The sequence below is a fragment of the Oncorhynchus mykiss genome, chromosome 13, assembly GCF_057628025.1.
Source record: "Oncorhynchus mykiss isolate SJ-2025 chromosome 13, ASM5762802v1, whole genome shotgun sequence".
Lineage (NCBI taxonomy): Eukaryota > Metazoa > Chordata > Actinopteri > Salmoniformes > Salmonidae > Oncorhynchus > Oncorhynchus mykiss.
The window spans coordinates 19,825,084-19,850,903 of NC_143034.1; the positions used below are offsets into that span (position 1 = coordinate 19,825,084).

Consider the following 25,820-nt stretch of genomic DNA (forward strand, 5'->3'; position numbering starts at 1 on the left):
ACTGTTGGAGGGCTCTCGAATGGTTGAGGGACAGCTATTGGGGAACTGTGGGGGGATCTTGTTTTTTTTTTGGCCTGGTGGTAGATTTGTCAACGTGCCCTTGACCAGGGCATTGACCCTGGATGCGCCTGTGTGTCACTCTGAAAGGGAATCTGTTGGGTGACTGGTATGATGTAGTTGTTGAGCGGCTTCACTGCAAGTATATTGTATGTTTCGAATATTCAATAAATAAATGTAAAAATATATATATATATAAGAAATACATTCTTGCTTGAGAAATTGCTCTTCGCAAAGCTATTTTTGTTAATTTTTTAACATTTTAATTAAAAACAATGACAGTAAGATACTTAATTGTTACCCAGAAATGATTTGATATTGATATAAAAACGGCTGCATTGCACCTTTAAAGTAGTGTAAATTCATTAAAGTAATGCGTCACGATTCTAAATTTATATTTTCCACAATTGTCCACCAGGTGGTGCTGTTTAAGTGGCTCTAAAGTTCTAGAATCCCCTAGCGTTTGAGCGCTTGGTGAAGTTTCCCCTAGGACAAGTGTCGGCTCCCCCCATCCTAACCTTAACCATTGGTGGGGAAAATCAACGTCATCTGCGCCCGGGGAGCAGTTGTTGTTCAGGGTTAACTGCCTTGCTCAAGGGCACAAAGGTAGGTTTTTCTATCTTGCCAGCTCAGGGATTTGAAGGATATCTAATGCTTGGATAGTTTCATCTGAACCACTGCCTTAATCCTATTATCTAAATAACATGTTTGGTTTATTTGGAGACGTGAATCCAACATATCATCTGTTAAACTGTCGACAAGTTAATAGCCTATTTACTGTATTGCAAAAGGGATTTTGAATTGTGTTTGGTTGTCAACAAATTCCAGTTGGTCTACAAATGAACAATTTATATGTTGGATTCACATCTCCATCCCAACCAAGAATCAAAGCCAAAGAATAGGATCAACCCTAACTTCACTCAAAGTGCATTTAAAGTTTGCTTTGATTTGGTCCTATTCTTCATCCCAGCAGCCCGATGTTAGTCTTATTTAATCTTGTAAAGGGTTTAAGGTTACAACTCCGCTAGATTAACGAGGTGCTGGCAGCTAGTTTAAACCAGAAACCCATAAAAGTGATGTCCCATTTCAGTTTTACAACTGACTAGGTATCCCCCTTTCCTTTCCCAAAATACATTATTTATATAATTCAATTATGTTCAGTCTGTTGTACTTTCGAATCAAAATAGAAGTGCACAGACTCAGCAGTATTGCCTCTGTAAGAACAGCTAATCAAATCTCAAATGGAAACGTTTTTCTATACTATAACTCGTTTTTTTATATGGGGAAGTTGGTATCTTTGTTTTTTGAATCTGTATCCGACTCTGTCTCGTCCTGACCTATTTAACCTTACTTCCTGAACCTAGATTAACCCTACTCCTGGAGCAAAAATGACTTTCAGATTCTCTGTTGAGTCAGCTTTTTAGTCCAGCAGGAGGCTCTTAATTGGGGTCCGTGAAACCGTCCCTATGGTGACTAGTGACCAATACGAACGGGATACACTCTTTTCACACCACTTTTCCCTAACCCTTTTCCAAACCTTGACCTCAGTTTCCTAACCTGCTACGTTAATTATCCTAACCATCAGTGTAAGTTGCCAGGTCGCAATTGTAAATGAGAACTTGTTCTCAACTTGCCTACCTGGTTAAATAAAGGTGAAATAAAATATAGATATAAAGTTCTAACCTGCTACGAAAAAGTCATTTCAGTGTCGAGGTGGCGTGAAAAGAGGGTCTCCCAATACGAACAGTGAAACTTCCTGACATCTTTCCCTGTCTGTTCTCTCCCCTTATAGAACCAGGGCAACTGCTTTGACACAAAATGGCAGACGTGAATGCAGTTGCTGCTGTGTGACATTATGTTACCCATTAGCCAGCCAGCTACCCAGGCCTCTCTACTTAGACACAGAATGGCTGACGTGGGTGTAGTTGCTGCCTGTGACATTACCAGGCCCCTCCTTCCTTGGCACGCCCTTTGACCTTTCTCCAGAGGGGTATATATAACTGCTGGTAGAAGGGGGAGGCCCCTGGCAGCCAAAATGAAGCCTCTACTGGTCTCTGTGTCCTGCTTGCTCTCCCTGCTTGTCCTGGTCGCTGCAGGTAAGATTACATACATTAAGATCAGAAGAAGAAAACAGATTAGTCCGTGGAGTTTTTATTACTGTAGATGGACATGTTCCTCTGCTCAGAAACAGGGCAAGGGGGACATATGAAAGTCACATTCTTTGCATGAATTGGAAATAGCAATGGCTGCAGTGCAGACCATATACGAGGGTTTGTGATAAAAGGGGTATGAAAGGCTGATCATGAGAACAGGGTCATGGAGATGCAGCAATACAACTTTGTCCTGACACGGTGTCATAGAGGCCGCAGGTCGGAAAGTATTCAGACCCTTTGACTTTTTCCCCATTTTGATACGTTACAGCCTAATTCTAAAATGGAATACAGTACATTTAAAAAATCCTCAGCAATCTACACACAATACCCGATAACGACAAAGCGATAACAGGTAACATTTTTTGTGTGCGAATGTATTACAAATAAAAAAACTGACCATTTGATTTGAGACTCGAAATTGAGCTCAGGTGTATCCTGTTTCCATTCATCATCCTTGAGATGTTTCTACAACTTGATTGGAGTCCACCTGTGGTAAATTCAATTGATTGGACATGATTTGGAAAGGCACACACCTGTCTATATAAGGTCCCACCGTTGACAGTGCATGTCAGAGCAAAAACCAAGCCATGAGGTTAACGGAATTGTCCGTAGAGCTCAGAGTCAAGATTGTGTCGAGGCACAGATCTGGGGAAGGGTACTTATTCAATGGAAGAAGTTTGGAACCACCAAGACTCTTCCTAGAGCTGGCCGCCCAGCCAAACTGTGCAATCGGGGGAGAAGGGTCTTGGTCAGGGGGGTGACCAAGAACCCAATGGTCACTCTGACAGAGAGCTCCAGAGTTACTCTGTGGAGATGGGAGAACCTTCCAGAAGGACAACCATCTTCACAGCACTCCACCAATCAGGCCTGTATGGTTGAGTAGCCAGATGGAAGCCACTCCTTAGTAAAAGGCACATGACAGCCCGCTTGGAGTTTGCCAAAGGGCACGTAAAGACTCTCAGACTATGAGAAACAAGATTCTCTGGTCTGATGAAACCAAGATTGAACTCTTTGGCCTGAATGCCAAGAGTCACGTCTGGAGTAAACCTGGCACCATCCCTATGGAGGTGGTGGCAGCCTCATGCTGTGGGGATGTTTGTTTTGGCAGGGACCTGGAGACTAGTCAGGATCGAGGCAAAGTTGAATTGCGCAAAGTACAAAGAGATCCTTGATGAAAACCTGCTCCAGAGCACTCAAGACCTCAGACTGGTGTGAAGGTTCACCTTCCAACAGGACAATGATCCTAAGCACACAGCCAAGACAATGCAGGAGTAGCTTCGGGACAAGTCTCTGAATGTTCTTGAGTGGCCCAGCCAGAGCCTGGACTTGAACCCGATCTAACATCTTTGGAGAGACCTGAAAATGGCTGTGCAGCGACGCTCCCCATCCAACCTGACAGAGCTTGAGAGGATCTGCAGAGGAGAATGGGAGACACTCCCCAAATACAGGTGTGCCAAGCTTGTAGCATCATACCCAAGAAGACTCAAGGCTGTAATCGCTGTCAAAGGTGCTTCAACAAAGTACTGAGTAAAAGGTCTCAATACTTATGTAAATGTGATATTTAGGGTTTTATTTTAATAATTTAGCAAAATGTCTAACGTCTGTTTTTGCTTTGTCATTATGGGGTATTGTGTGTAGATTGATGAGAAACACATACAGTGGGGCAAAAAAGTATTTAGTCAGCCACCAATTGTGCAAGTTCTCCCACTTAAAAAGATGAGAGAGGCCTGTAATTTTCATCATAGGTACACTTCAACTATGACAGACAAAATGAGAAGAAAAAAAATCCAGAAAATCACATTGTAGGATTTTTAATGAATTTATTTGCAAATTATGGTGGAAAATATGTATTTGGTCAATAACAAAAGTTTATCTCAATACTTTGTTATATACCCTTTGTTGGCAATGACAGAGGTCAAATGTTTTCTGTAAGCCTTCACAAGGTTTTCACACACTGTTGCTGGTATTTTGGCCCATTCCTCCATGCAGATCTCCTCTAGAGCAGTGATGTTTTGTGGCTGTTGCTGGGCAACACGGACTTTCAACTCCCTCCAAAGATTTTCTATGGGGTTGAGATCTGGAGACTGGCTAGGCCACTCCAGGACCTTGAAATGCTTCTTACGAAGCCACTGTGTTTGGGATCATTGTCATGCTGAAAGACCCAGCCACATTTCATCTTCAATGAAAAACAGCCCCAAAGCATGATGTTTCCACCCCCATGCTTCACAGTAGGTATGGTGTTCTTTGGATGCAACTCAGCATTCTTTGTCCTCTAAACACGACGAGTTGAGTTTTTACCAAAAAGTTATATTTTGGTTTCATCTGACCATATGACATTCTCCCAATCTTCTTCTGGATCATCCAAATGCTCTCTAGCAAACTTCAGACGGGCCTGGACATGTACTGGCTTAAGCAGGGGGACACGTCTGGCACTGCAGGATTTGAGTCCCTGGCGGCGTAGTGTGTTACTGATGGTAGGCTTTGTTACTTTGGTCCCAGCTCTCTGCAGGTCATTCACTAGGTCCCCCCGTGTGGTTCTGGGATTTTTGCTCACCGTTCTTGTGGTCATTTTGACCCCATGGGGTGAGATCTTGCGTGGAGCCCCAGATCGAGGGAGATTATCAGTGGTCTTGTAGGTCTTCCATTTCCTAATAATTGCTCCCACAGTTGATTTCTTCAAATCAAGCTGCTTACCTATTGCAGATTCAGTCTTCCCAGCCTGGTGCAGGTCTACAATTTTGTTTCTGGTGTCCTTTGACAGCTCTTTGGTCTTGGCCATAGTGGAGTTTGGAGTGTGACTGTTTGAGGTTGTGGACAGGTGTCTTTTATACTGATAACAAGTTCAAACAGGTGCCATTAATACAGGTAACGAGTGGAGGACAGAGGAGCCTCTTAAAGAAGAAGTTACAGGTCTGTGAGAGCCAGAAATCTTACTTGTTTGTAGGTGACCAAATACTTATTTTCCACCTTAATTTGCAAATAAATTCATTAAGAATCCTACAATGTGATTTTCTGGATTTTTTTTCTAATTTTGTCTGTCATAGTTGAAGTGTAGCTATGATGAAAATTACACTTTTTCATACTTTTTTGCCCCACTGTATATTTAATCTATTATAGAACAAGGCTGTAACCTAACAAAATGTGGAAAAAGTCAATGGGACTGTATGTAATGTATGCTTTAGGGATGGAGGGATCGAGGAAGAGACAGAGGATGACATTTCTGTCAGTGTGCGCTGAATGAATGAACGACTGAATGAATGATAAGTGAGAAGTTGAATGCTGCTTGTGCATATAATGCTGATATATAATACAGTATGTGTCCAGTACTTCTGTCACACACATCTCCTGGTAATGACTGGAGCAGAATCAGTGGAATGGTATCAAATACATCAAACGGATGGTTTCCAGGTGTTCCATGCCATTCCGTTATGAGCCGTCCTCCCCTGAGCAGCCTCCTGTGCCACACCTATGCTAGTACATCAGAAGGGTGTGTTGGCTGTGGGTGGAAATGTCAGTGTTGCTGAGCAGTGACACCAGTGTGTGTATGTGTGGGGGGGGGGGGGAGGGGTACCCTTGCCTGTCCTTGCTGTCATTTAATCCCTGCACCTTCCAGGCCTCTGTAGTTAGTCAGGTGGCTGGAGCCTTAGTGAGTCTGCTGCTGTCACCAGTCACCATACAAACACCACAGAGTCTTATAGGCACACCACAGAGACTTCTAGGCACACCACAGAGTCTTATAGGCACACCACAGAGACTTATAGGCACACCACAGAGTCTTATAGGCACACCACAGAGACTTATAGACATACCACAGAGACTTATAGGCACTCCACAGAGACTTATAGGCACACCACAGAGACTTATAGACACACCACAGAGACTTATAGGCACACCCACTGCCAGTGTGGGTCTGTTTGCACCCTTACTACATACACAGTACGCAGACACACACACACACACACACACACACACACAGTCTGCAATTAGGGTTCTGTGGGATTTGCCAAAGACTATGTACAATGTAGTCCATGCATTTGATATTCTAAATGCAAAAGCCATTTCTCTGTAGTTCTGCAAACCTATTTGTGTCTACATAGCTAGATAAACTGCAGCTGTAGCTAGACAGTAGTCCACGTGTAGGGAAAGCCCCCAGTGCTAGGGAAAGCCCACACAAACACGCGCTGGTACAAAGTGGATGCTATAGGACAGACTATAGCAGTGTTCAGTAGCAGCCTGTCTGTTGGACAGTACACTCTGATAATGGCTGTCCCTATATGGATGCCGTGATGGAAATCCATAATGATAGTGACAGAGCTACAGCCCCCTAGAACAGGGTTTTCCATGTACAATAAGGCTGTCGTCAAGGCCAGTGACAATCAGTGACAATCGTCAGGGAAGGACAACGTCACTCCTGTGGAATATAGCAGTGGAATAATCCCTCCCTGCCTTCCATTCTATCTGACTCATTGTAGATCTATTCATATCCCTGATTGAGACCAGTAGGACCCAGGCACCATGCCCCAGGCACCTGTCCCACTCCATCCTCACTTTGATGTATTCTGCCTGGGTACTCACACTGCCAGGGCAGGGCAGTGTGAGTCTGGCAACCCACCAGGACCAGGTTCACTGTCCAGTGTTACATAACTGTGTAATAACAGCATTTCAATGCAACAGCCTATTCGTGCTGTATTTGTTTGATTGCTAGAACAATCTTGACAAGCCCCCCTTTCTCTCTCTCCCCCTCTCTCTCTCTCTCACTCTCTCTTTCACTGCTGTTGAACTTTTATAGTGATCTTTATCTAAGCTTAGGGGGAAAACCCCAGCGATCATTCCCATATGGAGTCTCTTCATTCTCCCGCACCTCCATCCCTCTTTCCATCCCTCCATCTCCCCTAACTATGTTAACTCTAATTCAATAAGCTACTTGGCTGCTACTAACTACCAAATACGACCCTGTGGAATGCCTGTATCAACAAACACATTTGTATTTTTCTGACAACGGGATCAACATTTCGATATAAGTCAAAATCTTGTTATTTCCTTTCCTCATTGTGATTGATATTTGGTCGGTTTAAGTCATGACTGTCTCGACTATTTCTATTGCTTAGCTCCATTTCTTACCACAGAATCTTCATTAAATTATTATAGTTGCCCTTAAAGGGCAAAGTAGTTCAAAAATATATATGAAGTCAACATAAACAAACAAACTGTCACTTGTTAATGAGTGACCCTGAGTGACCCTGTTACCATGCTGGTAACCTGACAACGTTACACCATACGAATTCTTGCCGTCTGTACACACGTTCATGTAACTGTGCAGACGACTGACGACGCTGTCGCACTATGTCCATGGATACCATCCAACCCGCGAGGGCGGCAGTGAGCACTTCATTTGGCTCCTCTGTATTTCCAATCACATTGCCTTCCAAATTCCTGTCTCTCTCTCTCTCTCTCACACACACACACACACACCCTTTACCCACCCACCCACCTTCAGCACATACAAATTCTCTCTCTCTCTCACTCTTTCTCGTTCTTTCCCTCGTTCTCGATCTCTCTCTCTCACACACACACACACACACCCCATCTTGTTGGTTTTATTTAATTAGGGACACCCAGGGTACACTTAAGTCGGTGGGAGACTGTTTATGACCGGGGGTCAGCGAGCCAAATGCTATATTGAATGCCAGGGGTGAGAGAGAAACACCTCTCAGGTTCTTTTTATAACCCATTACCGCCCCCTGTCTGTGGGAGACTGGTGCTGCAGGACAAATATGCTGTAGGAACACATACATAAATAAATGTGTAACTTAGCAGATTCTTTTTTAATGTTACTTGCGCTACACTCTTGCCGAATAGGACACTGCTTACCGATCGGATAGATCAGTGATGCCCTCTCCTTGTCCGGGGAGATCTGTGATCAGAGCCCTGGAAATCCATGTGCTTTCAGGCTTTGCCAGAGTGTGACGGAGCATCCTATTCCCTATTTAGTGCACTACTTTTGACCAGGGCACATATGTAGGGAATAGGGTGCCATTTGGTACACAGACGGTGGCTTTTTACATCCCCGTTTTTGAAGTAATGCTATCTTACTGACGCCGAGGATGAGGTGCTGATGGTTTGTAACGAATACCTAGCCTCTGTCACAGGCCACGTGAGCAAAGCCTGGACGTCCGAGGCTAACACATGCCGCGAATACTTACACGAGTAGAAGGACTGAAAAAACATTACTTCAGAATACGGACGGTATCCTCTGTCTGCTTTCAGCAGCTAGATGAGTTCAGGTCAACAGGAAACTGTAATGGAGGGGTCATTTCTTCAGCTAAAAGGCCTATAAGACTCTATATCAGTCAGGTTACAAAACCATGCCTGGAACCCGAAGACTCTTGTTAGCTCCCCTAGCTAATGCCTAGGCTTTAGCTCACAGGGCTAATACAGACTTGTGGCCTTTAGAAGACCCAGGCTTGAAGTTATAGAGCTCCGAAATATCTTTATTTACAGTTGCCATGGCAAAACATACAGAGGCACCCTCCTTCCATGTTACATAAACTACCTAAACAGTTAAGTGGGGATGCCATAGACCTAAAGGACCACAAAGGAACATACATCGTCACACATGTCCCCAACTGGCTAAATACCAACCTGTGAGGTCTTAGCAGGCCTGTTAGGACGGTCTGTAGTGGGATGTGTAGTGGGGCACAGTGGGAGACAAATTATGATGGTGTATGGCCTTAGTGTGTACGTCTGCAGGTTCATGTTTCAAGGCAGCAGCATGGATCAGGTTGTATCCATGGCATGGACAGCTGCAGTGTGATTCTCACCTTCAATGGCTGACAAGAGTTGGCTGAGAAGAGCTGCATTGCTCACAGCTAGCGCCAACAGGCTAATTGCTAGCAAACGGCTAACATGGCACATTGCCCATTGCTATCATCAAGCGGCTAATTGCTAAGCTAAAAGCTAACGTAGTTGTATGGTGATGATGACTCAGGTGTTTAGGTGTGATTCTCAGCTGTGCTGTGTGATTCTCTATTCTTCTGAGAAGAGGTGGCACATCTTGTTGACCAATGCTAGCAGCTACCGACTAATCGCTAAGCTATAGGCTAACCTATGGTGGCATAGGGGTTTGTGACTGTGTATGCTAATGTATACACATACCAACGCACATGATTGATTTGATCTATCCTCAATCCAGACAGGAATAATGACGTTCGCGTCTTCTACCGGCCCAATGTCAATGTTAAATGTGGATGTGAAAAATGCACCACGAGCCCTTTGACCTAAGAGCCTCAGACTCAAGATAAGTCGCATCTGACTCAACACACGCATTGATCAAATGGGTCAGGGCGGAAAGCTTAGCACCCGTGTGACTGTCCATGACCGTCCATGGTACACAAATGGGACTCTCTGTGCTCTCTATGGGCTTCCTATTCTGGCTCTGATTCACAAGTAAACAATTTACTGCTCATGATCGGTCGATCATCACCTCCTGTGTGTGTGTGTGTGTGTGTGTGTGTGTGGGAATGAGTGAGCTATGCCCATTCATCACCTCCTCTGGTCATTGACAGCATTATAACCCACCAATATTACATTCCTAGTGAGTACACACTGTCAAGTGTATGTGCAACGACCTGGGGTTGTAACTCGGGTCTCCTAATTATTCCGTGTCAGAGGTTACTTACTACCCATGGCTACATGTACATTACGGTCGCTAGCTCAGATTTCACCGTCCACAAACATGCAGTCTAAGCTACTCCAGGTTATGCTATATAAACAGGGGTACAATAGGGAGAGAATGTGTAGGAACAGAGTTCCCATCATTTTGACACGTTATAATATGACTTCCTGACACAGGGTTTGTTGTCGGAGTCTGTCTCTACAGGGTTGTCTTTACCCAGGTCTGCTCCCCTCAAATAGTCTAAGCAGGCCTAAGCATCTCCATTCAAGGAGCTGAAATCTGAGTGTAGCAATCTGAGAGGCTGTTGAGTATTCAATCTGCTCTTGGCTTTACACACTGCCACACACCAAGTCTGTTCTGGACACACAGCCACACACCAAGTCTGTTCTGGACACACAGTCACACACCAAGTCTGTTCTGGACACACTGCCACACACCAAGTCTGTTTTGGACACACAACCACACACCAAGTCTGTTCTGGACACACAGCCACACACCAAGTCTGTTCTGGACACACAGCCACACACCAAGTCTGTTCTGGACACACAGCCACACACCAAGTCTGTTCTGGACACACTGCCACACACCAAGTCTGTTCAGGACACACTGCCACACACCAAGTCTGTTCTGGACACACTGCCACACACCAAGTCTGTTCTGGACACACAGCCACACACCAAGTCTGTTCTGGACACACAGTCACACACCAAGTCTGTTCTGGACACACTGCCACACACCAAGTCTGTTCTGGACACACTGCCACACACCAAGTCTGTTCTGGACACACTGCCACACACCAAGTCTGTTCTGGACACACAGTCACACACCACGTCTGTTCTGGACACACAGCCACACACCAAGTCTGTTCTGGACACACTGCCACACACCAAGTCTGTTCTGGACACACTGCCACACACCAAGTCTGTTCTGGACACACAGTCACACACCAAGTCTGTTCTGGACACACAGCCACACACCAAGTCTGTTCTGGACACACAGCCACACACCAAGTCTGTTCTGGACACACAGCCACACACCAAGTCTGTTCTGGACACACAGCCACACACCAAGTCTGTTCTGGACACACAGCCACACACCAAGTCTGTTCTGGACACACTGCCACACACCAAGTCTGTTCTGGACAGACAGCCACACACAGAGTCTGTTCTGGACACACTGCCACACACCAAGTCTGTTCTGGACACACAGTCACACACCAAGTCTGTTCTGGACACACTGCCACACACCAAGTCTGTTCTGGACACACTGCCACACACCAAGTCTGTTCTGGACACACAGTCACACACCAAGTCTGTTCTGGACACACTGCCACACACCAAGTCTGTTCTGGACACACAGCCACACACCAAGTCTGTTCTGGACACACAGTCACACACCAAGTCTGTTCTGGACACACTGCCACACACCAAGTCTGTTCTGGACAGACAGCCACACACCAAGTCTGTTCTGGACACACTGCCACACACCAAGTCTGTTCTGGACACACAGTCACACACCAAGTCTGTTCTGGACACACAGTCACACACCAAGTCTGTTCTGGACACACAGCCACACACCAAGTCTGTTCTGGACACACAGCCACACACCAAGTCTGTTCTGGACACACAGCCACACACCAAGTCTGTTCTGGACACACTGCCACACACCAAGTCTGTTCTGGACAGACAGCCACACACCAAGTCTGTTCTGGACACACTGCCACACACCAAGTCTGTTCTGGACACACAGTCACACACCAAGTCTGTTCTGGACACACTGCCACACACCAAGTCTGTTCTGGACACACTGCCACACACCAAGTCTGTTCTGGACACACAGTCACACACCAAGTCTGTTCTGGACACACTGCCACACACCAAGTCTGTTCTGGACACACAGCCACACACCAAGTCTGTTCTGGACACACAGTCACACACCAAGTCTGTTCTGGACACACTGCCACACACCAAGTCTGTTCTGGACAGACAGCCACACACCAAGTCTGTTCTGGACACACTGCCACACACCAAGTCTGTTCTGGACACACAGTCACACACCAAGTCTGTTCTGGACACACTGCCACACACCAAGTCTGTTCTGGACACACTGCCACACACCAAGTCTGTTCTGGACACACAGCCACACACCAAGTCTGTTCTGGACACACAGCCACACACCAAGTCTGTTCTGGACACACAGTCACACACCAAGTCTGTTCTGGACACACAGCCACACACCAAGTCTGTTCTGGACACACAGCCACACACCAAGTCTGTTCTGGACACACAGTCACACACCAAGTCTGTTCTGGACACACTGCCACACACCAAGTCTGTTCTGGACACACAGCCACACACCAAGTCTGTTCTGGACACACAGTCACACACCAAGTCTGTTCTGGACACACTGCCACACACCAAGTCTGTTCTGGACAGACAGCCACACACCAAGTCTGTTCTGGACACACTGCCACACACCAAGTCTGTTCTGGACACACAGTCACACACCAAGTCTGTTCTGGACACACTGCCACACACCAAGTCTGTTCTGGACACACTGCCACACACCAAGTCTGTTCTGGACACACAGCCACACACCAAGTCTGTTCTGGACACACAGCCACACACCAAGTCTGTTCTGGACACACAGTCACACACCAAGTCTGTTCTGGACACACAGCCACACACCAAGTCTGTTCTGGACACACAGCCACACACCAAGTCTGTTCTGGACAGACAGCCACACACCAAGTCTGTTCTGGACACACTGCCACACACCAAGTCTGTTCTGGACACACAGCCACACACCAAGTCTGTTCTGGACACACTGCCACACACCAAGTCTGTTCTGGACACACTGCCACACACCAAGTCTGTTCTGGACACACAGCCACACACCAAGTCTGTTCTGGACACACAGCCACACACCAAGTCTGTTCTGGACACACAGCCACACACCAAGTCTGTTCTGGACACACAGCCACACACCAAGTCTGTTCTGGACACACAGCCACACACCAAGTCTGTTCTGGACACACAGTCACACACCAAGTCTGTTCTGGACACACAGTCACACACCAAGTCTGTTCTGGACACGCAGTCACACACCAAGTCTGTTCTGGACACACAGTCACACACCAAGTCTGTTCTGGACACACAGTCACACACCAAGTCTGTTCTGGACACACAGTCACACACCAAGTCTGTTCTGGACACACAGCCACACACCAAGTCTGTTCTGGACACACAGTCACACACCAAGTCTGTTCTGGACACACAGCCACACACCAAGTCTGTTCTGGACACACAGCCACACACCAAGTCTGTTCTGGACACACTGCCACACACCAAGTCTGTTCTGGACACACAGTCACACACCAAGTCTGTTCTGGACACACAGTCACACACCAAGTCTGTTCTGGACACACAGTCACACACCAAGTCTGTTCTGGACACACTGCCACACACCAAGTCTGTTCTGGACACACAGCCACACACCAAGTCTGTTCTGGACACACAGCCACACACCAAGTCTGTTCTGGACACACAGCCACACACCAAGTCTGTTCTGGACACACAGTCACACACCAAGTCTGTTCTGGACACACTGCCACACACCAAGTCTGTTCTGGACACACAGTCACACACCAAGTCTGTTCTGGACACACAGCCACACACCAAGTCTGTTCTGGACACACAGTCACACACCAAGTCTGTTCTGGACACACAGTCACACACCAAGTCTGTTCTGGACACACAGCCACACACCAAGTCTGTTCTGGACACACAGCCACACACCAAGTCTGTTCTGGCCACACAGCCACACACCAAGTCTGTTCTGGACACACTGCCACACACCAAGTCTGTTCTGGACACACAGCCACACACCAAGTCTGTTCTGGACACACTGCCACACACCAAGTCTGTTCTGGACACACTGCCACACACCAAGTCTGTTCTGGACACACAGTCACACACCAAGTCTGTTCTGTACACACAGCCACACACCAAGTCTGTTCTGGACACACAGTCACACACCAAGTCTGTTCTGGACACACTGCCACACACCAAGTCTGTTCTGGACACACAGTCACACACCAAGTCTGTTCTGGACACACTGCCACACACCAAGTCTGTTCTGGACACACAGTCACACACCAAGTCTGTTCTGGACAGACAGCCACACACCAAGTCTGTTCTGGACACACAGTCACACACCAAGTCTGTTCTGGACACACAGTCACACACCAAGTCTGTTCTGGACACACTGCCACACACCAAGTCTGTTCTGGACACACAGTCACACACCAATTCTGTTCTGGACAGACATCCACACACCAAGTCTGTTCTGGACACACAGTCACACACCAAGTCTGTTCTGGACAGACAGCCACACACCAAGTCTGTTCTGGACACACAGTCACACACCAAGTCTGTTCTGGACACACTGCCACACACCAAGTCTGTTCTGGACACACAGTCACACACCAAGTCTGTTCTGGACACACAGTCACACACCAAGTATGTTCTGGACAGACATCCACACACCAAGTCTGTTCTGGACACACAGTCACACACCAAGTCTGTTCTGGACACACAGCCACACACCAAGTCTGTTCTGGACACACAGTCACACACCAAGTCTGTTCTGGACAGACATCCACACACCAAGTCTGTTCTGGACACACAGTCACACACCAAGTCTGTTCTGGACACACAGCCACACACCAAGTCTGTTCTGGACACACAGTCACACACCAAGTCTGTTCTGGACAGACATCCACACACCAAGTCTGTTCTGGACACACAGTCACACACCAAGTCTGTTCTGGACACACAGTCACACACCAAGTCTGTTCTGGACACACAGTCACACACCAAGTCTGTTCTGGACACACAGTCACACACCAAGTCTGTTCTGGACACACAGTCACACACCAAGTCTGTTCTGGACAGACATCCACACACCAAGTCTGTTCTGGACACACAGTCACACACCAAGTCTGTTCTGGACACACAGTCACACACCAAGTCTGTTCTGGACACACAGTCACACACCAAGTCTGTTCTGGACACACAGTCACACACCAAGTCTGTTCTGGACAGACATCCACACACCAAGTCTGTTCTGGACACACAGTCACACACCAAGTCTGTTCTGGACACACAGTCACACACCAAGTCTGTTCTGGACACACAGTCACACACCAAGTCTGTTCTGGACAGACAGCCACACACCAAGTCTGTTCTGGACACACAGTCACACACCAAGTCTGTTCTGGACAGACATCCACACACCAAGTCTGTTCTGGACACACAGTCACACACCAAGTCTGTTCTGGACACACAGTCACACACCAAGTCTGTTCTGGACAGACATCCACACACCAAGTCTGTTCTGGACACACAGTCACACACCAAGTCTGTTCTGGACAGACATCCACACACCAAGTATGTTCTGGACAGACAGGCGTTGATGCAGGAAAATAAAGAGCGGCTGTGAAAGTGTCCAGTGTGATGAATAAGGTCTATTTTGGATAAAGAGAGCAATTGTGTTTATCCGTAATGTCTGTATGTCTGTACATGTAAGTTGATCCAGTAAGATGTTTGGATGCTTTACAAGAAGATTAAAGGAGTAATCCACTACAAGGCTATATTTGGGGATTTTCTTCATTATTCCACTGTTGATGAAGTTCAAAATCAAGTTCAAAATATCGGACATTCAAAAAGCAAATTGTAACTTGCCACATCATCATGATGATTATAAATCCTGTAATGCGGCTCCTTGTGTGTCAAATCAATACAGGAGTGTTAGAGGTCTCCAATTGTATTAATTGAACTGGAACTTCTAGAAAGTTATAGAAATCAAACCATGATCAATAACAGAGAGGCTGTTGTCTTTTCTTTTTTTCCCCCTTTCTTTAAAAACAACATTATTTATAGATTTTCCGATATAACAATAAAACAATACAACCCCTCATTTTCCCTCCCTCCCTCCCTCCCTCCCTCCCTCCCTCCCTCCCTCCCTCCCTCCCTCCCTCCCACCAAGGCATCTATAAAAGTAAGTTAAAAGGAAAAAAGGGAATGAAAAACAGGAACAAACAGTAATAGAAACAAAAACAATGGGGAAAAATGTTCAATAAAAATTCTTATCAGCACAAATGGCCGCTAGAACAGACATGACTGCTGACCAAACTATGCGAGTTACACTAAGGAAAAGACAGGCTCTCCACGTATTGTATTAATGGGGACCAGGTAAAGCCTAACTTTGTTGGGACCCAAGCACAGTGTACCCATCCTTCTCCAGAGGCAGAGATGACATCACTTCCTTAGGGGAAGTACACCAAAAATGTCAGTGACCGGGTTGGGGCTAACAGTTGTATTACACATATGTGAGAATGCTTAACAAATGTGGTCCCAGAGGCCACTCAAATATTGGCACGACCAAAACATGTCTCCCGGAGTCGCTGGACTCTGGTGGCATCTCAAACACTTGGGGTCAACATTTGGGTATATTTTTGCTAATCTGTCATTTGAGTAATGGAGACAGTGCAAAACTCTGAACTGAATGAGCCCATTCCTTATGTAAAATGATGAGGTGTGGATACGCTACTTTATATCATCTGGTAGCTCGCCACCTATTTTTATTTTATTTAACTAGGCAAGTCAGTTAAGAACACATTCTTATTTTCAATGACGGCCTAGGAACAGTGGGTTAACTGGTCTAGGAACAGTGGGTTAACTGGTCTAGGAACAGTGGGTTAACTGGTCTAGGAACAGTGGGTTAACTGGTCTAGGAACAGTGGGTTAACTGGTCTGGGAACAGTGGGTTAACTGGTCTGGGAACAGTGGGTTAACTGGTCTGGGAACAGTGGGTTAACTGGTCTGGGAACAGTGGGTTAACTGGTCTGGGAACAGTGGGTTAACTGGTCTGGGAACAGTGGGTTAACTGGTCTGGGAACAGTGGGTTAACTGGTCTGGGAACAGTGGGTTAACTGGTCTGGGAACAGTGGGTTAACTGGTCTGGGAACAGTGGGTTAACTGGTCTAGGAACAGTGGGTTAACTGGTCTAGGAACAGTGGGTTAACTGGTCTAGGAACAGTGGGTTAACTGGTCTAGGAACACTGCCTTGTTCAGGGGCAGAACGACACATTTTTACTTTGCCAGCTCGGTGTTGCAACCTTTCAGTTACTAGTCCAACACTCTAACTACTAGCCTACCTGGCGCCCCCTATATCTTGCTCGCTGTTGTCTTTTCTAACATGGCCGTTCAGTGATTACCAGACCTAAACCCTTCACTCTCTTTATACTGACATCTTTATCATTAACAGACTGGCCTGTCTCTCTCTCTGTCTCTGCAGACCTAGTGGTGGAGGCCTCCAGCTCCGATGAGCTGCATCTCCATGTGCCGCTCTCCTGTGACCTCTCCTGTGACTCCACAGATGACCATGGAGGACAAATCTCCTCCAACGACACCCCGGCCCCAGGCTCCGTGTGTCAGTCCTGTAAACCCCCTCGAAGCCTTGCTACACCGGCCGAAGAGGAGCCCCTAGCCTCCACAGAGGAGGTCCCCATGGAGAGGTTGGCTAGCGAAGAGGAGCCCCTAGCCTCCACAGAGGAGGTCCCCATGGAGAGGTTGGCGAGCGAGGAGGAGGAGGCTGCATCTGAGGAGATGGTACCTGAGGAGGAATCTGTGGAGTCTGCAGAGACTTCAGAGGAGGTCCAAGCATCAGAGGAGAGAGTGGAGGAAGCTGCCTCATCTGAGGAGGAAGAACTGGAGGAAGCTGCCTCATCTGAAGAAGAAGTAGTGGAGGAAGCTCCCTCGTCTGAAGAAGAGGTTATAGAGGAGGTTGAGGCAGAACATGAAGCTAAGGAAGAAGAGGTTATAGAGGAAGAGGAAGCAGTTAAGGAAGCTGTGGTCATGGAGGAGGAAGTGGATGTAGTTGATGAGGAAGTAGAGGAAACAATAGAAGAACCTGCAGTAGAGGAACTTGTTGTTGAGGAGGTAACGACTGAGGAGGTTGCCGAGGAGGAGGCAGTAGAGGAGGCAGTAGAGGAGACAGTAGAGGAGTCAGTAGAGGAGGCAGTAGAGGAAGAAGTAGTATTAGTGGCTGAACCTGTGGTGGAACCCAAGCTGGTTGAATCCGAGCCAGAACCTGCGGTGGAACCTGAAGTGGTTGAACCCGAGCCAGAGGCGGTGGTCAAGGAGGTGGCTCCAGAACCAGAGCCTGTTGTAGAGGAAGCTGCTCCGGAACCCACTCCGGAACCTGCGGAAGCCGCTCCAGAACCTGTAGAAGCAGGTGAGGTGGTTGTGGAGGCAGTGAAGGAGGAGGAGCTGGTGGAGGAGGTGGCAGCTGTTTTGGAGGAGGTACATGTTTTTGAGGAGGAAGCGGTGGTGGAAGAGGAGGCACCTGTTGTTGTTGTTAAGGAGGAGGCGACTGTTGTTGAGGAGGCGCCTGTTGAGGATGTGACAGTGGAGGATGCACCAGCAAAGGCAGAAGCACCAGTAAAAGGTATAGAGTACTGCGTTATTAGAATTGATCATTTGAACGATAAAAAGGTTATTGTCCAAACAATTTGGAAACAAACTTGTTTGTTTATATCAATGTGTCCATATTTATTCTTTCTATACTAAATGTGATTGCTCAGGCTAAAAGTACCTCTGGCGAGCACTTTTAAGTTACATACTGTAGAGATGGGGTTACAGGATCCTGTCATATCTCCCCACTTTCTTCTTCACAGTGCTTCGAATACACTTCAGTCGGCTCTTAGGAGCCAACTGTCAACTTTACAGTGTCAACTCAAGTGTATTCAAAGCCATGATGAGCGAGTGCTACTGTAATCAGGAGACTGACATTCTCTGCCATTTGGTGCCGTAGTGTTGACACCAGCTATAAAAGACATAGGATCTGGTCTGGCTCTTACATTATCTCTAAACCTCCATCTCTCTCTCATTCTCTCTCTCTCCTCTCTCTAACCACTTTCCCTCCCTCCTCTCCTTCCCTCCCTCCATCCCTTCCTCTTTCCCTGGCCCGTGCCATGCCCCAGAACCTGATATGTGTGGCTAAAGGTGGCATCAGGAATAACCCCTAGCTGAGCCCGAAATAAACAGGACAGACATAGAGGGAGGAAGGGAAGAGATAGATAGATGGGCAGATGGACACTGATATAACAACATGGCTACAGAGCCACACAACAGATGCTGTGGTCAGTCAGTGTTCTGTTGTCATGGCAGGAAGTCAATTGGTGTCATGTTCAGGGGAGATCAAAGGTGAAATGTTCAGATAGAAATGTAATGAATAGAGCTCACATGATTCCCAGTTCTACATGGCAGACAGTTAAATCTGTTCTACACATTACATTTCTTTCTGAATGTTCAGAAATGGTTAGGTAGAAATGTAATGAATAGAGCTCACACGATTCCCAGTCCTAGATGACAGACAATCACATCTGTTCCTGAAAAGTTGCAGATATAAATGTAACGAATAGAGCTGACAGGATTCCCCTATTTTACATGACAGACAAGCATGTATGCATGCACACTGTACTGCGTATTACAAGCATACACTGAATATACAAAACATTAAGAACACCTGCTCTTTCCATGACATAACTGACCAGGTGAAAGCTATGATCCCTCATTTATGTCACTTTTTTTTGCACCGGTTTGAGTCAAGAACTGCAATGCTTCTGGGTTTTTCACACTCAACAGTTTCCTGTGTGTATCAGGAAGGGTCCACCACCCGAAGGACATCCAGCCAACGTGACAAAACTGTGGGAAGCATTGGAGTCAACATGGGCCAGCATCCCTGTGGAATGCTTTCGACACCTTATAGAGTCCATGCTCGATGAGGGCAAAAGTGGGGTGGGGGGTGCAACTTAATATTAGGAAGGTGTTCCTACTAAATAGGTGTTCCTACTTCCTAAATTCTACTTCCCGAGTCAGACACTAAATAGGTGTTCCTACTTCCTAAATTCTACTTCCCGAGTCAGGGATATGGATATGTCAAGTTTGGATTCGACCTTGGTCTGATGACCTCATAGTTGAGTTGACTGACAGGCTTTTCCTCCAATCGGCAGTGGGTGAGGAGACAGCAAAGCTCAGAGATTGCTCCCACATCGATGAGATGCTCCGATTGGTTTCTGCCGAATCCTCGCCTGAGTTCTCTGGTAAGGAGCAAACAAGAGTTACAAGTAAGGCCCTGAGTTTTTCTCAATTCATTATTCCTCGATTCCTTCCATTTTGATCTCACCACCTCCTCACTCGTATTGGAGGAGAAGGTCCAAGGGGACATTGGACTTTCTTCTCCATTGTGTATTGAGAAGCAGGCAAAGAGAGGATACAAGGAATCTATAAAAGATGAATTGTGAAAAATACCCTGATTTTTTTGGGGACCACATGAGCTGACCAGGAAAAACGCTGTTTATATGTGAACAGTAGGGATTGAGAAATCTACTGGGCCTTTTCTGCTAAAATTACTGTGGAAATTGTTTCAAGGTGTGGAATGGATGGTAGTGTGTGTGTGAGTGTGTGTGCGTGGGTGGGTGTGCGTGTGTGTGCCTTCCATTATATTACCATGACTACCATGACCATGAGTCAGGTTAGTTCATTCATGGTGCCTTCCATTATATTACCATGACTACCATGACAATGAGTCAGTTTAGTTCATTCATGGTGCCTTCCATTATATTACCATGGCTACCATGACAATGAGTCAGGTTAGTTCATTCATGGTGCATCCATTACAATACAATGACTACCATGACCATGCAAAATGTATTGTCTCCTCTCTTCTCTCCCACCCTTAAAAAAAAATATTTTTCAACATCTGCTCTCTTCATCTGCTACTTCTGCCCACCTCTATCATCTTCTCTTCATCCCTCTTCTCTTCTATCTCCCTCTGTCCTCTTCTCCTCTCTCCCCCTCATCCTCTCTTCTCCTCCTCTCTCCCCCTCAATCCTCTCATCCCTCTTTCTTCTCTTCCTCTCTCCTCTCCTCATCCCTCTCTCCTCTCCTCCCCTCACCCCCTCATTCTTTCCTCATCCCTCTCTCCTCTCCAGCTGCTATGAAGAAGCTGCAGCACATCTACCACTCAGCCATCAAGCCCATGGAGACGGCCTACAAGTACAACGAGCTCAGAGCTCACGAGGTCACAGGTAGCCTGTCCAACCACTTGGCATTAGCCTTGAACCATTAGCTATTAGCATTTTTAATCGGTTTTATACTGATCTGTTGTCTTAGCGTATTAGCCTTTAGCCTGGTTAGCATTGTTCAGATTTGTTTATTAGTATTAGCATATTAGCCTTTAGCCATTAGCTATTAATCTTCTGTTCATTACCAACCTGTTACACAAAGAATAACAAAATGCTATATTTCCCCCGAAAAAAACAGACAAGCATAAGTCTAGTTACCAACAGTCCTTGTAGACATTGTCATTAGCAATGGGGTTTCCCTAGGCAAAGGGGCAATACTATACACAGTTGTGTGCCAGTTTAATCTAAATTCTCAGGGTGCCTTTGCCTGAAGAAACTGGAAAATCGATGAAACATAAATAAACTAATTAACTGCATATACACCTGCCAGTAATCGAGTGTACACAAGAGAGCTTTCCAGAAAGTAACTTTGTATGCCTCAGCATATATATACAGCTTTGTGTGGGCGACCAGGCCTCACTTACCCCAGGCTTGTTAGAGCTTGAGGGCTCAATCCATAGTACCATGATGTATGCAATGAACGCCCCCTTGTGGGACAAAGTGTACCATTGACAAAGTCTACAAAGTGACCCCCCTTCTCTCTCTCTCGCATTCTCTCTCTCGCTTTCTCTCTCTCGCTATCTCTCTCTCTTTCTCTCTCTCGCTTTCTCTCTCTCACTATCTCTCTCTCTCTTTCTAGATGGAGAGATCACCTCCAAGCCCATGGTACTGTTCCTGGGACCCTGGTCTGTAGGCAAATCCTCCATGATCAACTACCTGCTGGGCGTGCATGGTACCCCACAACAACTTTACACAGGTAAGAGCTCCTGTCACATAGCTTGGGCCTGGAGTTTCACCAGACTAACTCCTGACCAACACTCTACTCTGATAATCAGCCAATCAATCAAATGTATTTCTCATGGCACCCCTTACCAGTCTACACCCCTTACCAGTCTACACCCCTTACCAGTCTACACCCCTTACCAGTCTACACCCCTTACCAGTCTACACCGCAGACAAGGTTTTCCACTTTATCATTCACTCTATTCCACATCTTGTCTATCTACTACTGATCTGTCATCTATTGCACCCTTCCCAGTCCACTTCTCTCCGGAATACAAACATGCCTCAATGCAACTGCTTCCTTTTCTGAGTAAACTATTTGGATAGCTGCTCATATTAATCTCTCTCTTACACATTCTAACCACCCTCTCTTCCTCCTTATCTCCCCCCTCTTCCTCTCTTCCTCCCTCCTTATCTCCCTCCCACCTCTCCCCCTCTTCCTCCCTCCCTCTCTCCCAGGTGCTGAGCCCACTACATCTGAGTACACAGTGGTGATGCACGGTGACAAGTTCCGCTCTGTGGAGGGCATCGTGATGGCAGCCGACAGCTCCAGGTCCTTTTCCCCTCTGGAGAAGTTTGGCCAGGGGTTCCTGGAGAGGCTGGTGGGGATTGAGATGCCCCATAAACTGCTGGAGAGAGTCACCCTGGTGGACACGCCTGGGATTATTGAGAACCGCAAGCAGCAGGAGAGAGGTGGGGAGGAGAACACACACACACACTAACCTCTCATATACAGCCATGTGTATTAGATCATGTACACTCTTTAGATATTTGTTACATGCTGTGAAGTGACAATCACAAGCAGCAGGAGAGAGGTGGGAGAACAGACAGAGATTCATTAACAGTCACACTCATGCAGACCGAATGGTAACACACTGCATGCAACACACACACCTACAAATTCACAAAAATGGAATGATGAAAAGACTTAACTCACTGTATACTACCACACCTTTGAGTAAAACAGCCTCTGATTGGTCGTCCTTCCCCATCCAGGCTACCCCTATAGCGAGGTGTGTCAGTGGTTCATTGACCGTGCTGACCTCATCTTCCTGATGTTTGACCCCACTAAGTTGGACGTGGGCGGGGAGCTGGCGACACTGTTCAAACAGATGAAGGTAAAGAAGTGTAAAGAATAGAAATTGAATTACTAGAACGGAAGTGTTGGGTGGACCGGCAGCCATATTGAGTGTACCAATAGGAGTAAAGCAGGAAGCAAAAGTAGTATGTTCAGCATGAACATTTTTGCTTTATCAAAAGTCAACTCAACTGAAATTACAAAAGAGTAGATTCCTTGCTCATTCTGGTAATTATATGTCTATGGTGCAAAGCAAAGTGCCTTAGATTGCCCAATATACAGTCAGTCTTGGCCTAGCACTTTAATAACCTTTCTAAACTCTGTTTTCTTCATTCATTCATTGATCCATCCATGAATTCATTCATTCTAGGGCCGAGAGTCCCAGATCCGCATCATCCTGAACAAGGCAGACAGCCTGTCCTCCCAGGACCTGATGCGTGTCTACGGCGCCCTGTTTTGGTCCATGGCTCCTCTCATCAACGCCACAGAGCCTCCCCGGGTCTACGTCAGCTCCTTCTGGCCCACAGAATACGCAGCCGACACCAGCCGAGAGCTCTTCATACGGGAGGAGATCTCACTGCTCGAAGACCTCAACCAGGTGAAGCTCAACCACCTACAGAAAACAGAACAGAATACAGAATACACACAAACACATTACACGCACACACCAGCCCATGGCTTTTCATACGGGAGGAGACCTTGCTGCTCGAGAAGCTACCATCTCTTGCCGTTGTGCACTTGAGAAGAGCACCTAAAATCTGTGACAATGGCGAACGTGCATAAAGATGTCAGAATTCAGATGTGATGTCATTGTTTAGCACAATCCACTGAGTTTTGAAACTATGCTGCGTATATGGTTCAATGTGCCAGTAAATCAGCACAATCTCAAAGTCACGGTGTCTTCAAGCTAAAATTGGAATCATGTATACTGTGCTAATGACCATGCAAACAAAAGAGTCATGGAGAGTGATGTACAATTTGGCGAACTTAGCGAAACGAGGCATTTGTGATAAGTGCATGTGGGACGCCATCTTTATTCACCTCTGCTGTTGACAATAATCTCCTTGTTCTTCTATCTTCAGGTCATTGAGAACCAGCTGGAGAACAAGATAGCCTTCATCCGCCAGCACGCCATCCGGGTCAGGATCCACGCCCTGCTGGTAGATCGCTACCTCCATACATACCACGAGAAGCTGGGCTGGTTCAGCGACCCCGACGAGGTGTTCAGGGACATCGTCTCAGACCCTGACAAGTTCTACATCTTCAAGTCCATCCTGGCCAAGACCAATGTAAGTGAGAGAGTGTGTGTAGGGAGGGGGGAGGGGGTGTAGGTGTCATGGATTGTGTGTGTAACGGGTGTATGGAATATGTATATAACGTGTGTTTAAGGTGTGCAAAGTGTGTGTATAATGTGTATGTAATGTGCACAATGTGTATATAATGTGTGTATTAAATGTGTATGAGTAATGTGCATTTAACATGTCTATAATGTGTGTGTGTGTGTGTGTGTGTATATAACGTGTGTGTAACATGTATATAACGTGTGTGTTCTCCATTTCTACAGGTGAGCAAGTTCGACCTGCCAGACAAAGAGGCCTACCAGGACTTCTTTGGCATCAACCCTCCATCAGGCTTTAAGCAGCTGTCCTCCCTCTGTTCCTGGTCGTCAGGCTGTCTGATTGACAAGATAGAGAAAGCTATCACTGTGGAGCTCCCTTCCCTACTGATTAGCCTGGGAAAGAAAGACAGTCCACCCCCAGCCAAGGCCGCCCCAGCCCCTCCACCCCCACTTCCTGAGGCAAAACCCAAGAACCGCTGGCGAAAGGATTGAGGAGGAGAGATGAAGAGAGGGATGAATGGAGAGAAAAGGACGGGGAGCAAAGGAAGGAAGACAAAAAGGAGGGAGGCTGAAGCCAGAGGCTGTACTGGGGTGACTGGACACGGGGAAGAGAGGAGAGAGGGATGGGGTGGAGGATAGGAAATATGTACAGCTGGGGAAAAAGGGGGATTGAAGCCACATGAAGCAAATGGGAACCTTGCAGGCCCATTAGAAGTAATCCAACGAGAAAAAGAAAAGCTTTTTGAACTATTTAAATCAGAGACTCTTATCTTCCTAAGTGTTATTATTTAACTCAGAACGAAAACAGGGACATATAAACAAGAGTTTGTTTTATTTCTGTTTGTTTGCCAGTTTGTTTATTTTATTTATTCAAGTTTTTCTCTTCTTCTTCATCCGTAGACAAGAAGGAAAAATACCAGCGATCAGTTACAGCATAATATTCTATTGTCTTTATTGTCATTTCAAAAGGGTCTGGATTTCTGTGCTCCTTACCAGCAGTCAGTTACAGTATTCTTCTATGGTATTGTATTGTATTTTGTCTTTATTGTCATTTCTAAACGACAGCTTATCTTCGTTGTCAGTGCAGTATGTCATTGCTGTGTAAGAACGCATTTGTACATTGATGCCAGTTAAATGGGCTGTAGCCTTCTCTTCCTGTTGTTATGGCTTTGCCTCAATATGCTGCATGTCAAAGTCTCATTAAAGTTGTATTTTATCCTTGTAGCTTCAGATCCCATTGACGACCGAGATTCTTGTGTCAATTCTTTAGAGGGAAAAGGGAGGGAGAAAGAAAGACAAAAATAGACCCAATATATGTTTGATCCAATAAGGGTAGGGCCTACATTCTGGAGGGAACGTCCTGTCCCCAGCAATAATGTAAAATTGATATGCTTCTTACTTTATGAAGGAGTGTTAGCCAGGCCAAACACACAGAGTGGTTTTAAACCATCTTAACACACACACACACACACACACACACACAC

At 46.3% G+C, this 25,820-nt stretch overlaps 1 protein-coding gene across 2 annotated transcripts; it reads left to right on the top strand.

The window, feature by feature from the left end:
• Window positions 1-2,023: 2,023 nt before the first annotated feature.
• Window positions 2,024-25,577, top strand: LOC118940351 (sarcalumenin). 2 transcript variants are annotated; one of them, XM_090195595.1, is made up of 10 exons: window positions 2,024-2,153; window positions 17,245-18,396; window positions 19,964-20,053; window positions 20,945-21,040; window positions 21,777-21,893; window positions 22,379-22,612; window positions 22,916-23,037; window positions 23,368-23,595; window positions 24,080-24,286; window positions 24,562-25,577. In XM_090195595.1, the coding sequence occupies exons 1-10, from the start codon at window positions 2,093-2,095 to the stop codon at window positions 24,826-24,828; spliced, it is 2,574 nt and encodes an 857-aa protein (XP_090051721.1). In that variant the 5' UTR covers window positions 2,024-2,092; the 3' UTR covers window positions 24,829-25,577. The 2 variants fall into 2 exon arrangements, with proteins under 2 accessions (XP_090051721.1, XP_090051722.1); XM_090195596.1 differs by having other exon boundaries at window positions 2,039-2,153; window positions 17,245-18,183.
• Window positions 25,578-25,820: the final 243 nt, after the last annotated feature.

Excerpts from the sequence above, each read along its gene's own strand:
- LOC118940351 (XM_090195595.1), top strand. The coding sequence starts at position 2,093 with ATGAAGCCTCTACTGGTCTCTGTGTCCTGCTTGCTCTCCCTGCTTGTC. Across the intron at positions 18,397-19,963 it reads GGCAGAAGCACCAGTAAAAG|TGGGTGAGGAGACAGCAAAG; the intron begins GTATAGAGTACT and ends TCCAATCGGCAG. Across the intron at positions 24,287-24,561 it reads CCATCCTGGCCAAGACCAAT|GTGAGCAAGTTCGACCTGCC; the intron begins GTAAGTGAGAGA and ends CCATTTCTACAG.